Genomic DNA, 14706 nt, shown 5'->3' on the forward strand with positions numbered 1-14706 from the left:
TGCCAGAAATGTACAATTTTTTTCTATTCCAATGGCCCTGAGACACCATCATAGTTTAGTTGTCCTTAACATCATCTGTAACCTGCTTCCTGAACTAATCACATGAGGTAAATCCAATAGGACCAGGCTCTGTTTCAACTCAAACAGTGGGGTGTTTTGATTTTTGGCATCGACTCTGCTCTGATCCAGCAGATCCACGCCTGAGCCTCCAGCTCCAGCTCTGTTCTGGTTTCAGTAGAGGTATTTTCATCTCAGAGAGAAAAAAAAGCATTTAGGAGCTACGAGTTAAAGGAAAACTTTAATGTTGAAATCAAACTTGATTAATAGTGTAAATGAGGAAAAAAAATAACATCTTGACCTCAGAGAACCAAAAACAACATCTTAACATGCAAAAAGACAAAGTTGGCATCAATATATATAGATATATACACATTTTAATACATTTTCAAGAGATTGCAGCCCCAGGTGTAGTACAGCGCCTTGCAAAAGTATTCACACCCCTTCTTTGTTTCCACAAAGGAAACCATTGGTGATGATCAACACAAAGTTAGTGCATAATTGTAGAGCTCAAGGAAAGGCAAAATTGTTTTAAAAATAAAAATCTGAAAAGTGTGTCAAATATTTTTTCAGCCCCTTTGATTCTCCTGAATAAAAATCTATTGCAACCAATGACCTTCAGAAGTGACCTGATGAGTAAACAGCATTTAATCAGCATCACCATGGCGACCAGAGGATCTCAGCAGGAGATCAGGGAGGAAAATGTTTAAAGCAGAGATGTAGGAGGTCTCACTAATTTCTACCAAAAATATGGACATATAGCATATAAGATGAAAACAACTGTCTAGAGAACTCCTCGAGTGGCAGAGTTTTAGCTTCAGCTGGTTCAAATGATCTAAAAACAATATCTTCATCGGTTAACAAAACAAAATAATCAGCAGATCAGACGTTGAGTCCAGCAGAAAGACCTGATCTGTTCAAGTGTTGAAGAATTTTAGCTGCAGATAATTCCTTTGCTGCAAACGATCAAGTGTTCACTGAAAGAATGCTGTTATTGCATCTTAGGGAATAAAATGTTTATTTTCTTATTAAAGAAAAGGAATTATCTGTTTATTTGCTCCTTTCCAGGCATTTCTAATATAAGCGTATAAAATAAGCGTAAGTGGTTGAATTAAAAATCTGCAAAATGTGCCAAATTTTTAAGTAATAACTCATCAGAATAATTCATTACTAAAATAATGGTTAGTTGCAGTTTTGGTAAATAGAAGTTGTAGACTCCACAAGACAGAAAAGTAGGAAGAAAGATACTGTTGGAAGGAAGCACAAGAAGTCCTGGGTTCAATTCCCACTCTGCCCTTTTACCGCAGGTCTTCCCCTTCCATCCTCCACCTCTTTCTGTTTAATAAAGGTTTTGATCCACTTTTGATCCAAAAGTGATCCGGGTCGGTCAGGTGGGCGGAGCCAGATGAAACACAAATTGCCATAAACCAAGGTCTTCCTCATTCCCCAGGAGAGCAGCAGCTGAAGTTTTTATTTGATCTGCTTCGTTGTGTCTGTACATCAGAGAAACTTAAAACACATGGCCGTTTGGGGCTGCAACACCACAAATGTGTGTGAATACTGTAGCAAGGCGTTTGTAATGGGACATAAAGTGATTCTTCACTGCTAAAAATCCATCTTTTAATTTTCCTTTGTCAATTTAAAATTCCACGTCGGCCTTATGCATCTCGTTCATAAAATGTATCCAAACGAAGCAGAGTAAACTGTACTGAGACATTTAAAAACTAATCTTTTCAAAAGACAACAGAAAATGACAGGATTTGTTTTTAAAGATACAAGACAGAAGAGCTCCTGAGCCAGAAGGAGCTCCAGGTTCATCGTCCTCTATAGCAAGGCAGTTGTCAAAAAGAAGGCGGTTTCTGGTGAACAAATCCTACAGGAAATATCCGACTAAAGCATTCTGATGTCTAATGAGGTATCGGTCTGTTCCCAATGGAGCCATTGTAGTTTAGTATACTTTATCCGCTCCTCTGATGCGTTTACCATGACGACATTCTGAGGATGATGTAAGAAACTTTGGTGATTTTCCTTCATGAGACAAACCCATTCCAGTCATGATGCGCAGCATGGAGGAAAGAACTGTTTTGTCCTCTATGAGGATCTGTAGCAGGGTGCTGCTGCTCCCTGCATGAGGCTGAGTTTAGTCGACATGACATGCTGGCTGCGGCGGCCATATTGGATCCCAGGGTGCGGAGCTGTGTTCTGGCACCGGAGAGACCGGGTTGGCAACGAGACGGGAAAGGGGGATGGACGGCCAGCTGGCACCGCGCCTCACAAGCGTACAGTAGGACGGTGATGAGTCAGGAGGTGGGGGCTGGGTGGGCTCAGGGCAGAGCTACTGCCCCGGGACGTACGGCCAGCTGATGGAGCTTCCAGAGAGCTGCATGTCTCGGATCAGCGTCTCGATGGGGGTCTTCCCCACCAGACGCATGAAGAAGAGCTGGGAGATGAGGCTGGCGGGGACGGCGCGCAGCGCCGGCAGGCGCAGCAGCAGCCGACCGAAACGCTGCGGCTGCGACGGGTACTGCATGCGCTCATACTCCGTCAGCGCCACCTGAGCCTTCTCCTGCAGTGACTCCACATGGACCGGGTCGGTCAGACCGCAGGCGTCTGCAGGGGGGGAAGAGGGGGGGGTTATTTAACAGTGTGGGACGGTTACATAAAGGAGTCGTGATGAGCTGAGAAAATAAAACACTCCACAACTGATCTCAACTTTATCTAAAAAATCTCAACGCTTTCATGTTGATCTGCTTCTTTAACGTTTCCTGTCACAATCAGCAATAATCAATGAAGCACATAATAAATTCAGACAAGTTCAATAATTTCCACTGGCATGATTTCTCGTTTTCCTCGACCAAAAACTGGATGATAAAAGCTTTATTTTTTATTTTCCTTCTTCATGATTAATTGTATTTGTTTTGGATATTTAAAATGTCTTCCAGTTCCAGTGTTATATGTTTATTAGAATTTCAAATTTATTGATCTTTGTGAACGTGTTCTTCATTATCATGCCATCCTAAATAACAATATTGTCATTTTCTTGCAATAAATTCTGGGACAATTTATTGTCGGTCAAAATGTGTAGTTGTGACTGGGATATGTCCCAGTTGTGCAGTGCAGCACTGCCTCGGCATACATTTTCCCAGTAACTCTTCAAGTATTTGATCATGTCAGTGTATTGTGACCATTTTCATGGAATCCACCGAGAATGACATAATTCAAGTTCTCCCTCTTATTAACAAATAAATACAAGTTTTATAACAGAACACTTAACACTCGAACTGGAAGGTATTTCAAATATCAAAAATTAAACAACCAAAAAGAATAAATAAAGTAGGCATACAAACACAACCAAAGGCAGAAATAAAATGCATTATGATGTCTGTCAATAACATTTCCCTTCAAAAAATAATCAGAATGGAAATTGAGCTAATTGTAATTTATAGTGTTTCAAAGTGAAATCATCTGTTGTGATTGAATTGCTGTTTTTCTGAAGCTGTTACTACTTTTCTGTTTGCTATTTCATATCTTCATTTTATTTTTAACTTTAATCTTTGTTTTATGTTATGACTGTTGGTGTAAACTGTGAAGCACTTTGAAGCCGTTTTATTGTGCCATACAAATAAATTTGACATCGATTAACTTATTATTGTGACAGGCCGATGATGAAAAGCACAAAGCTGCACAATGATCACTGCTTTTTCTCAACTGCAGGAAACGAAACAGAACTACCGCAGTTTCATCAACAGGCCAAAAGATGGCGCTACAGCAGGTCGGATCAATAATTAATATCAGCAACCAGTCCTCTGTTTTGACCCGCTCTTCCAGCAGCCAGACATTTACATACAGCGAGTAAAAAAAGACATTCTGAAGTTAAAGACCAAACTTCTCTTGGTCAGAGTCACTAAAAGAGTTTCTGTTTGCTAAATGTCACATTTCTGAGAGAAAGAATTATGTTTAAAATTAAAGTATGTATGTATTAATTCTTATGTCTCTAAAACTTATTAAGGTTAACTTATTAAAATAAATGCATCCAGTTTGCTCGATGGAAAAAACGCGTCTTGCAAAAAGCAATTAATTACATAACTTATATTGAGCTTGATAAATTCCTTTCTGATGAATATTTTTGATTAAAAAAATTGCTCACAGTGACATGATAATCTAAGTTATGGTTTCATTTGCAAGTGGTTTTTATTTCCATTTTATTTATTGTTTTTGTCGTGTAAATTACTGGTACAATTCATCACCCAGCAACATTTGTTACTGTGACAGGCCTAATAAGGTCACAAGGCGAGCGGCCAGCTCTCAGATGTTATTGATGCCCATGGCGTTATCTGGACCCGCCTCTCTGAAAACTACAGCTGTGTTTAACAAAGTTTAATAACTCAATACAAAGATCAGTATTTGTGGATTTTATTGTTATGAATATCTAAAATATTTGAAATAAAATTTAATTTGGGAAGCTAGAATGCTACTTGGCAGGTTACTGGCTAGTGTTCGCAAAGCAGCCAATCCTGTAATGCCATTTATTTTTCTAGGCTGTGATTGGCTTTACCTTCAACAATTAGATATGAAAGACTGGAGATGTTAGTTTATGCTGTAGTGCTCAGAGGGTTTCCGCTGTGCTTATTCATTCATATTTAGGTATATTTGTTATTTTGTTCTATGCAATTTTGAGCAGATCACAAGTATTTACAGATTTTAGCTGTTTGTAGGTCCTAACGCCTTCAAATACCAGGGTCCACTGTACTCTGAAATTAAGGTGATGGCAAAAGTGTGTTTATTAAAAGTTTAATACTTTGTGTTGGACCCTACATTACAATAAAAAGTCTCTGATTGCCTCCACATCACGTGCTGACCCTTTAACTTTGTTTCAACCAGCGTCGCACTGAGAAGTAGCTGGTATAATGAGTTCAGCAGAGGCTCAGTTCCCTCAGGTGTTTGCTAATTGCTGCTGCCTAGTCTGAAGGAGGTGAGGGAGCTCAGAGGAGGAGCTGTGTCCAAGCAGCCATTTTGCACAGCTTGCAGTGTCAGCTTGTCATGGAGATGAAAGGATTTCTGAAACGTGCATGAAAAAATCCAAGCAACACTCCCAGTATGTTTTTGATGAGGGAATAATATTATAACATGACGTAAACCTCAAAAGTGTATGTTGTATGGCACTGCCCCTTTGATTTATGTGAACTCAAGACTATAAGGGAGAACAGTGACCCCGAGGACAGGTGTGAACAACAACAATCACCTGGTGAGAAGAGAGCGATGGCCTTGAGGCAGCTGTACTCGGCCGAATCCACCTGCAGCCTCATCAGCTTCTCCACCTGATCCTGGAACATCCTCACCTGGTCCATGAAGGACACCACACGCTCAGCCGACATGGGTGACGAGTGGAAGCCGGCCGCCGCCAGCAGGGGCGCCATATGCAGCGGCAGGGCCGACTGAGCCGCGTTGAGGATGAAGAGCTCGCTCCAGCTCAGCCTCAGCAGCGCCACCTGTGGGTAGGAGGAATGATCACAGACACAGCCTGGCTTTGTTATTCGGTTTAATCTGACTGCAGTTTGTTTCTAAGACGATTTTCAACAGGCAGGAGTAAAAAAAAAAAAGACATGAAGTGCTGACCTGATCCGACACGGGCAGCTCGGGGAAGTAGGGAATGTTCCTGGCCCACTCCACGGTGCTGAAGAGCAGCCGAGCGGCCAGCTCACAGATGTTATCGATGCCCATGGCGTTGTCTGGACCCGCCTGCTGGTTGTACTGGTGTCCGTATCGGCTGTTGGGGTACGGCTCTGCCCGGAGCAGCTGGGATATGAGCTCCGACACCGGCTGGCCCCCTCCGCCGCCCCCATTGTTGTTGTTGTAGAACTCACTCCCGCCGATGCCGCTGGCGCCACCTATGGGTGTGATGGAGGGACTGAGGCTCGGCTGAGGTGGGATCCGCCCGCGTTGAACTGCTGTAGTTTGGTTGGGGGACCACGGGGGAGAAGGGAGGGAGAGGAGGCAAACAGGAAGCAGGATTTTGGGAAGGTTGGAAAACAAACAAAATGTTTGAGAAGTTAAAGTATGTCACTTATCAACAAAGATGATGTTAAACTATGAGGCAGATCTGGAGGCAGACAGAAACTTTAATAGGAGTTTGCAGAATATCACTTTTAATACTGTCACAATAACCAGTTAATCAATTATATGATAAATTAAAATTAGGTCAGTAAGTCCCATTGTGATGATTCATATTTTTTGAAGGGCAATTTTAACATCATTAGCTCTTTCATTTGTGATTTTTATTTCCATTTTATTTATTGTTTTTGGTTGTTTCTTTTTGTCATTTATAATATCCTCCAGTTCTTATGTGAAATGTTCTTTACAAATTAACATTTACTGATCTTTGAGAACGAACTTACATTACTGTAGCATTATTACCTGAAAATGGTCTCATAATATTATCACTTATCATAATAACTTCTGGGATAATTTATCATCCAGCAAAATGTCTCATTGCGACAGGAGTAATCACTTCAGAAACGTGAACCAAAATGTTAAATTCTTAAAAATGCAGTATTATGTGTTTCCAGGTCATTTTACAGCACAATTAGTAACCATGTTACCATCAGTTGTATTTGACTTCGCAATTTAAAGTGTTGAAATTTGGCCTCCTGCTCTTTCTGAAATTGCCTTTAGGAAGTCAAACATGGCTCCTCTATTAACCCTTTAACTAAATGTTTTTCCAACGCTGCACAGAGACGTAGCTCCAATTATGAGCTCAACAGATCCGCAGTCTTATCAGGTGATTGCTAATTGCTGCTAACTAGTCTGAAGGAGCTGAGTGGGGGAGTCCTGGGGAGAAGGCTGCTCTGTAATGAGGAAGCTCAGGAGCTACATTTATGTCTGGCTCCATACAGGCATTTTGCACAGCTGAATGGTTGCCATGGAGATTAAAGGACATCTCAAACATCAATGAAAGAATCAAGCCAACACTTTTGACGAGTGAACAACATTATAACATGACGTAAAGCTAAAAAAGTGGACTTTACATAACACTGCCCCTTTAACGGACAGATTTTCCCTCCGAGCTCCAAAGAAAAACAAGGTTCACCAGAACTCGCAGCATTACTGGGGAATCAGAGGGCAGCTGGATTCCTGACTGCTACATTCAGGAAAAGGAGTTCATGTGGCGAGCTTATGCAAGAACTGCTCATCTCAGAGCGAGCTGCAGAATCCTAAACAGGAACGGAGCAGAGAAGCTGACCTCTGACCTCTCTGTGCAGGCGGTACAGCAGAGAGAAGTTTTCCACAGGGAGCCATAATGTGTCTCATTAGCATGCTTTATGATCTGTGATTATGAGGAAAGCAACAACTAAACACTCAAGAGAGGGTGTGTGTGTGTGTGTGTGTGTGTGTGTGTGTGTGTGTGTGTGTGTGTGCGCGTGCGTATACCAAACCACTACAGGGAAAACCAGCACATGGTCAGCAGGATGGTTTAAAAAAGACAATCCCTGAAGGGAATGTGCAGATCTAAGTTAGTCAAATTTAAGGCATTTTAAAACCTTTTTAATACTACCTTGAATTAAATTAAAGACTTAAAAAAAAAAAACATAGGGGAGGTTTGGGGAATCAAAAATTGTTTCTGAATCAAATAACGACTCTAAAAATCTCACTAAATGCGAATGTGTTGCATTGTTAGTGCATAGAAATGTTTTTGCACAGAATCGACCTCAATACTCTGTTGTATTTGTTTGATTAAATTTTTTTTTATGAAGAAAATTACCTTTCTGCTTAAATGACAGGCCTTAATAATTTGGAGATTTGCCAGGTTATTTTTATTTTTACTTGTAGGATATGATTAGTTACCTAACACTTACTGTTCCTGATCAGTTCTCTGTTTCATATTGTTTCTGTAGCTCAACACAGCTATGCAGTCACTAATGCTAAGCTATCTCGATCTGAGCCAAATCATCCTGTCCTGCTAACAGGCTGTTCAGTCACATGTAGTTTTTTTCCCCACATGTACAGGAGAAGGAGCTGGATGAGGAACATCCTCCCCCACCCCTCATTTCATTTTCTAAAAGCAGCTTATACACATGAGGAGGGAATTCTCACGCTTTATTTCCGTGTTAACGCATAATCAATGTTTCCAGTAATCCCAATTTGCCCCACCCTGACTCATCTTTTCCTGCCGATCAGACTGAACAGGAGCTGGCCAGTGGTAGCGGGTAGTTACCTTCTTTTCTCATGCCGACACGGAAACATTTCTTCAGACGGCAGTACTGGCACTGGTTCCTGTGGTGCTGGTCGATCTGACACTCCCTGTTGGACCTGAAAACGTAGAAATAAGTCGACATGAAGACATGCACATCCGGATGTATTAACGATGCACAAAAGCATTGATGTTTTACGACTTCCTGCATTGATAATCGCAATCTCTGGAAAGCCTGACTCGTCAATTCGAATTTGGGTTTGGTATCTGTAAGCAAATACCGATTTTAGTCTAAAAAGTTGATTAATATAGCGACAAAGTTGCTCAGTTGGCAACACCGGGGGTGACTGTTGGTAACAATGCATGTGCAGACCTATTGGTGAACAATCAGTGCTCTCTGAAGGCAGTGGGTGATTTTTAGCTGTAGATAAGATCAGGTCAGTTTCACATCACCAAACTCCCAAAAGGAAGAAAATCAGGGCACATTTATCAGTTCTACCTTCAGTTATAGATGACATCACCACCACAGCTGTCATGATCAAAACATCAAATTACATTAGCAGAAGGAGGAATAGCATCAAGTAAAATCTGATCATGTCAGACATTTTATATTGATGTTTTGTCTAATTTCAGTGTTTGTGGTTTTTCTCTGTATAGCAGCCATGCAAGGCAGATGAACTCCTGGGATAAATCTGCTTTCTGTATGTAAGAATCTCTGGCAGAGGCTGAACATGGTTTTCCAGCAAGCCAGCAGAAACACCATGTTGTGCATAAAGTACCACTTGATGACATACTCAATACAATAATGTTGTCCATCAGTTTGACTAGCGCTCAGTCTGGTATAAATTATTTAACATGATACAAGAAGTATCTAAAGACCCACAGAACTATGTTCATCTTCTTCCTCTGGATCTGTTAGGACAAAAAAAACTGAAGTTATGTTGCTCTACTGTAAACCTACTGATATGAATAAAAGCTGTATCTACAGCCTGAAACCAATACTTCCTGTTATAGTCGCATGCATTATTAACTGGTTATGAAAATTGTTTTTTCTACGTTGGTCTTTATTAGTAGATGGTTGAGTCATACACACATCGAAACTGTTCCCTAATCTGAAAGTTGTCAGAGCTGAAACTCTGAGTCAAAAAAGAAAAAGAAAAAAAAAAATCCAACTACCTTGGTCCCCTTTCATACACATTACCTGAGCTGGATTCAGCTTTGGGTATCGGTTAATCATTAGGTGTGTCCTTAAGGTCAAGACTGCAATGATGGAAGTTCTGCTCTGAACTGGAACATGGTGCATTCGCTGTCAAGTTTATATTTCAAGTTGAAAAGTAATGAATAGTTAAAGGGCAGCATGGCAAAACTCCCTGCAGCTGAAAGTGACCTTTTCTTTCCCTTTCTCTGGACGTCAACAAGCAGCATAGCTAAACGCAAACCTCCTTCTATGTCCCAGACAATTTTAAGCAATTTCATATATTCTTTATTCAAAATTACTCATCTACTTTCCAAACAATGAGGATAGATAATTGCTTATCCCTGGCAAAACTGCTTGGAGGATGTTGGGTCAGTTGCTATGGAGACAGTATCCATTTTAACAGCTGGACATTCAGACATTAAGAAACTTGCCTGAAAAATGTAAACACCGTTTAACTGTGCAACTATTGACACATTATTTTAAACAGTCCAGAGAGGGGCCTCCAAACATTTTTGCATCAAGTGCCAAAAATCTGCAACTTGACTTCAAAATGTTTTATTTTCTCAAGTTAAAAATGCAAAAACCTTATTGTGAATTATCTTTTTCCTGCACAGCAATAAATTAAACATGTAATATTTATCCCTTATGTGTACAATAATATAACTATTTGGACTTATTACTAAGGATGCACAGATTCACTTTTTTCACTCCCGATACTGACACAGATATCTGAGAGTTAGTATCGGCTGATATCTATTTGATAGAAAAACAGCTGAATGACATTTATTTTAACAGACATAAATGTACTGAATTACAAGTGTGATGTACTGCAGCAGTAAATGCTTGACCACTAGCTTGGTTAAACGTAAAAATAACTTTAATTTGTTCAGATGGAATAATTAGCAGTAGAACTGTCAGTATAAAATACATGATAAAGAAACTCAGACAACAGGTTGACTATCTTGGTCAGGACCAAGACAGATATTAACATTGGATCAATGCATCTCTATTTATTTTCAACTTTGGTGGTCTTTATCTATAGTGGATGGGTGTGGTTAATAAAAAGTTGCTGGAGTGAATGTTTGTGGCACGACTTACTATAAAATAAAAATAAAAGCAAAAAAGTACAATAAAAAAAGGCTGACCAAAGAAAAATTCTTCAAGTATAGTTAACATCTTTTGTTTAGGAAAATGCAAACTTGACATAGAAAAATCTAATTTTCAACAAATTAGAAAAAAAAAATAATCTACGCCCATCATTATCAAACACTGGGTGTCCAAATTAATATAGTTCTTGAACTGCAGTTGGGGGCCACAGAGGAGACATGAAAAGTAAATCTAAATCAATGTTCTTAAGGAGAGCTTCAATGTGTTTAAGTGAAGGGAAAAACTTTGTTCATCAATCAGGCTCCAGGTTCCCTCGTTGCTTTTGGTTGTTGGCGTGACAGACGTGTGTGTCTGTGCGCATTTTCAGTAGTGCTTTGGCTCTGCCCTGGTCCTTTACCTTTAGAAGTCTCTCAGGACTGGCATCAAATTGGCGCTTCAACACCTTCGTGTCCAATTCAGAACTTATCATCAAAGTTTGTTTTGATCCAAACAGTAATGAGTAAATGTAATCGGCATTTACTCCTGCCGATTACAGTTCACTCAAACGCTGACATCTATCAGCGTTTATCAGCATTGATTTTAAGAAGTTTTATTATCCTCTCCACAGTTTCCACTGCCAGCCTCTTCATAGTGTTCATATTTCTTTCCAAACAGCCAGCTGTACCCGCTCATCAGCCCACAAGTGTTCCCCCTAACTCTAGTCATGTGCAGGTATTTGTTTTAGAGCAACAGTTCACTAGCATTAGCACCAGGCAGATAACAATTTTTAGTTTTCTGTACAACAGAGGTGTCCAAACTGTCATGCGGGGGTCAAAAGTACTGTGGCCAAGGTCACAAAAAACCTAGTCAAGTAAATTTAGAACTTTTTTTTTGTAGGAAGGGAATGTTATTCATTGTAGCAAATTCAGCTTTTCAGTAAAAGTTTCCGGATAGACAAGGTTCTACTCATAAAAGCTTGGTTATTAAAAGATGAATACTTTGTGTTGTACTTAACAATTTTCATTGTAAAAAAATGATGTCAGAAATAATTTTTCCCTGATTACACATAAAACGTCTTCATGTGCATCAACCATCTGTGCTGGATGGGTCAAATTTGGATCATTCTTCAAGTGCAGTTGAGGTCACAAGTGGCCCTCAGTTCATATTTTGGACGACAGCCCACATCATCTTTGCTCAGTTCAAACATTTTAAAGGACTTTACATGAACTGATAGGAACACATTTATGATTGTATTAGAACTTAAAATGGGATCTGAGGAAAAAGTTGGAAATCCTGGCTGATGACTGAAAGAGTGCATTTAAACTTTGTGGAATTAAAAAAAAATCATCTTAGTGACAATGCAGTCTTTTTTTTTAATTCCATTGTTTCAAATCAACATTAAGCAATTAAAATGTCTCTATTTGAGCAGAAGAGAATGACTGGCTAATATAAAAAATGACATGTCTTAAAGTAAGCCCTTCAAAGCGTCTATCTGGGTGTCATAAGTCATTTCTTCGAGTACAGCTATATCAGTAACAATACAATTCCCATGATGCCTCATGTCACCTGCATGTGTAGCTGAGGTTACGTCTGACGCTCCTCTTGAAGAAGCTCTTGCAGCCCTCGCAGGTGAACACGCCGTAGTGTTTTCCGCTGGACTTGTCCCCGCACACCACGCAGTCCACCACGCAGGCCTTGTCCTCGTCCCCGGCCTCCATGTCGCTCCCCCCAGCTTGCGGAGACCCGTCCTCCTCCTCCCCCCGCAGGTAGCCCTTGTCCCCCAGCCCGTTGGTGCCCCCGTTGGGATCTCCCCAGCCCCCACTCACCATGGCCATCGCTTGGTTACGGAGTCAGCGCGGAAGAAAATGGGGCCAGGCAGCCGAGGGTTCTGGAAGCGGTCATAAAAACCCAGAGTCCGGACGGTGGCGTGTGTTCTCCCCTTTCTACCCGGACTGGTTCAACCTCTTCAGCTGCTCTCCGTCTTCATTTAGTGGCTAATTCAAGTTAAATATGAGCAGAACCGGGTGGAGGAGGAGTCCGCAGGCTAAAAAGCAGCGCTGCCAATGATTTAGTGGTAAAAATGAAGCCGTTTGGTTGTAGAAAAGAGTCGCTCAGTCCCCGCCCACTCCACTATGACCTGGAAACAGTGTGGAGTCACTGGGGCAACTTTTAGTTTGGCATTCCTTTGGATTTTAACACCTCTGTTGTCCTCCTCCGGTTCGGTGTCTTTGTGTCGTTCCGCCCGTCGGGAGACACACTGCAGTCCAACAACCTTTAACAGGAGACACGGAGTTTAAACAACAGTTCAGAGAGACAGACAGCGTCAGGACAGGCTGAGGACACGCGGGAGGGTGTGCTGACACAGGACAGTGTTGTCCTGTGTCTCTCCGTCTCATCAGTAGTAATGGCTGAAAAAGGACCTCAGCGGCTCGCCTCGCACATGCCTGGAGAGCGTTTGACCGCCCGTCTTAAAGCAGCACAGCCCGCGCAGACATACTGATTTTAAATAGAAAATATGCGAGCTTACCTCAGAACAAGCGGCTGTCTTTTGGCTTTTCTAGCTGAAGGCGAAGAAAGTCGTTAAAAATAAAAAAAAATGAGTTAATCGGGTTAGATCCTCCTTCCGACCAGTGGGGCCGAGAGCTCGGCTCTAATGTTCCGCAGCCATCCAGTCTGAAGCACAAGCTCCATTGTGAGGACATTAAACACGCTAAACGCCACTTTTCGTCTGATCGCGGGCTTCTGTCTTCTTCTTCTCCCTTCTTGTTGAGGAGGCGCCGGCTTGTAGATGCTGCTGCTGCGGCGGATGAAGGCGACGCGGACCGCCCGCGGCTCGTGCTCGCATCCAAAACACTCAAATCAGATCATGCACACAAGGAAGTGCAGCCTTAACACTGGTATTGGCTGCTGTCTGAGTCGGCTCGGCTCTGACAGGATCCTCAGGCTACTTCCTCCCTCACGCAGAAAAAAACAAAAACAAACGAAAAAAAAAAAATCAAAAATCAGGTTGAAGGAGAGCTTCTTGCTCAGCTCTAATTCCAGTGGATGCTCTCCGGGCTTCTTCCTCAGTCCTTTGTCAGTGCTTGGCCACCAAGAACTAATGACTTGCGGCCTAGCCTTGTGTGCTGTTCTACCTCTGTGTGTGTGTGTGTGTGTGTGTGTGGTGTGTGTGGTGTGTGTGTGTGTGTGTGTGTGTGTGGGTGTGTGTGTGTGCGTGCGTGTGTGTGTGTGTGAAGCCTTAACCCCCCTTGGCTCTGGGGGAGGAGATGTGTGTTAAGAAATGGGTGCTCCTCTTCCCTCCCCTCCTCCTCTGTCTCTTTCTGGTTCCCAAATCAGATTATAATTTGAAATGCCCAAGAATCAAAACACTATTTGTGTTTTGATTACCTCACTTCTGTTTTTTTCCCCCTTTCTAACCTATTTGTGTGTTATGTTAGAGAGCGATCCAGCAAATAGAGGCATAGGGAGGGTTGCAGGAGTGTATGCAGAGGGGGAGGGGGTAGTCTGCGTGTTTAGGCGTGTGTGTGTGTGTGTGTGTGTGTGTGTGTGTGTGTGTGTGTGTGTGTGTGTGTGTGTGTGTGTGTGTGTGTGTGTGTGTGTGTGTTCCCAGGGATTTGACACTGCTATTCAAGCCCTGTGGTTACCATGGTGCTGGCTGCCTTATATGGCCATCAGAGTCAAAGAGCAAAAGAGAGTGGGCTGTGTGGGTCAGCATGCACGCACAAACACACACACACACACACACAGAAGAAGAATGTGGAGGGTATCTCTCCTCAGAGATGCAGAAAGCCTGACCCCAGAGGCGTCACACACTGCCCCAGCAACATCAGATTAGTGCAAAACCCAACAACGGGAAAACACAACCTCCTGGCTGGTGTTTGTGATCTGTTGGACGTGAATGATTCGTTCTAATCATAAATCACACAGAACTTTACTTCTCACCCCCTCCAGCAGAGTGGCTCATCTTCTGCCTACAGACCGCTTCCCTTCTGCTGTGAGAGAAACTAAAGGTTATCACGCCGTGGCCGGCTGAGCGTCTCTCAAAAGGCCCCTCTGTCTCAGGACTTTGTAAAGCGGGTGGTGATTTGTGTTTGAGGTTGACCCCGAGAGGTCAAGCTGACTTTCACACACTCTTCGCCACGCTAAAAACCTGGGGTCAAATGCAGATAAAGGGGAG

General features: G+C 42.0%; 1 protein-coding gene across 2 annotated transcripts; it reads right to left on the reverse strand.

Annotated features, from left to right (window-relative positions):
* Positions 1–279: 279 nt before the first annotated feature.
* Positions 280–13684, reverse strand: nr2f6a (nuclear receptor subfamily 2, group F, member 6a). Of its 2 annotated transcripts, none has more exons than XM_055032564.1 (6): positions 13057–13684; positions 12096–12801; positions 8270–8364; positions 5674–6002; positions 5300–5546; positions 280–2667 (listed from the first exon to the last, which is right to left on the reverse strand). In XM_055032564.1, the coding sequence occupies exons 2-6, from the start codon at positions 12362–12364 to the stop codon at positions 2393–2395; spliced, it is 1215 nt and encodes a 404-aa protein (XP_054888539.1). In that variant the 5' UTR covers positions 12365–12801; positions 13057–13684; the 3' UTR covers positions 280–2392. The 2 variants fall into 2 exon arrangements, with proteins under 2 accessions (XP_054888539.1, XP_054888538.1); XM_055032563.1 differs by having other exon boundaries at positions 5674–6005.
* Positions 13685–14706: the final 1022 nt, after the last annotated feature.

This window comes from Poeciliopsis prolifica, unplaced genomic scaffold, assembly GCF_027474105.1.
Source record: "Poeciliopsis prolifica strain line A6 unplaced genomic scaffold, Auburn_PproV2 SCAFFOLD008, whole genome shotgun sequence".
NCBI lineage: Eukaryota > Metazoa > Chordata > Actinopteri > Cyprinodontiformes > Poeciliidae > Poeciliopsis > Poeciliopsis prolifica.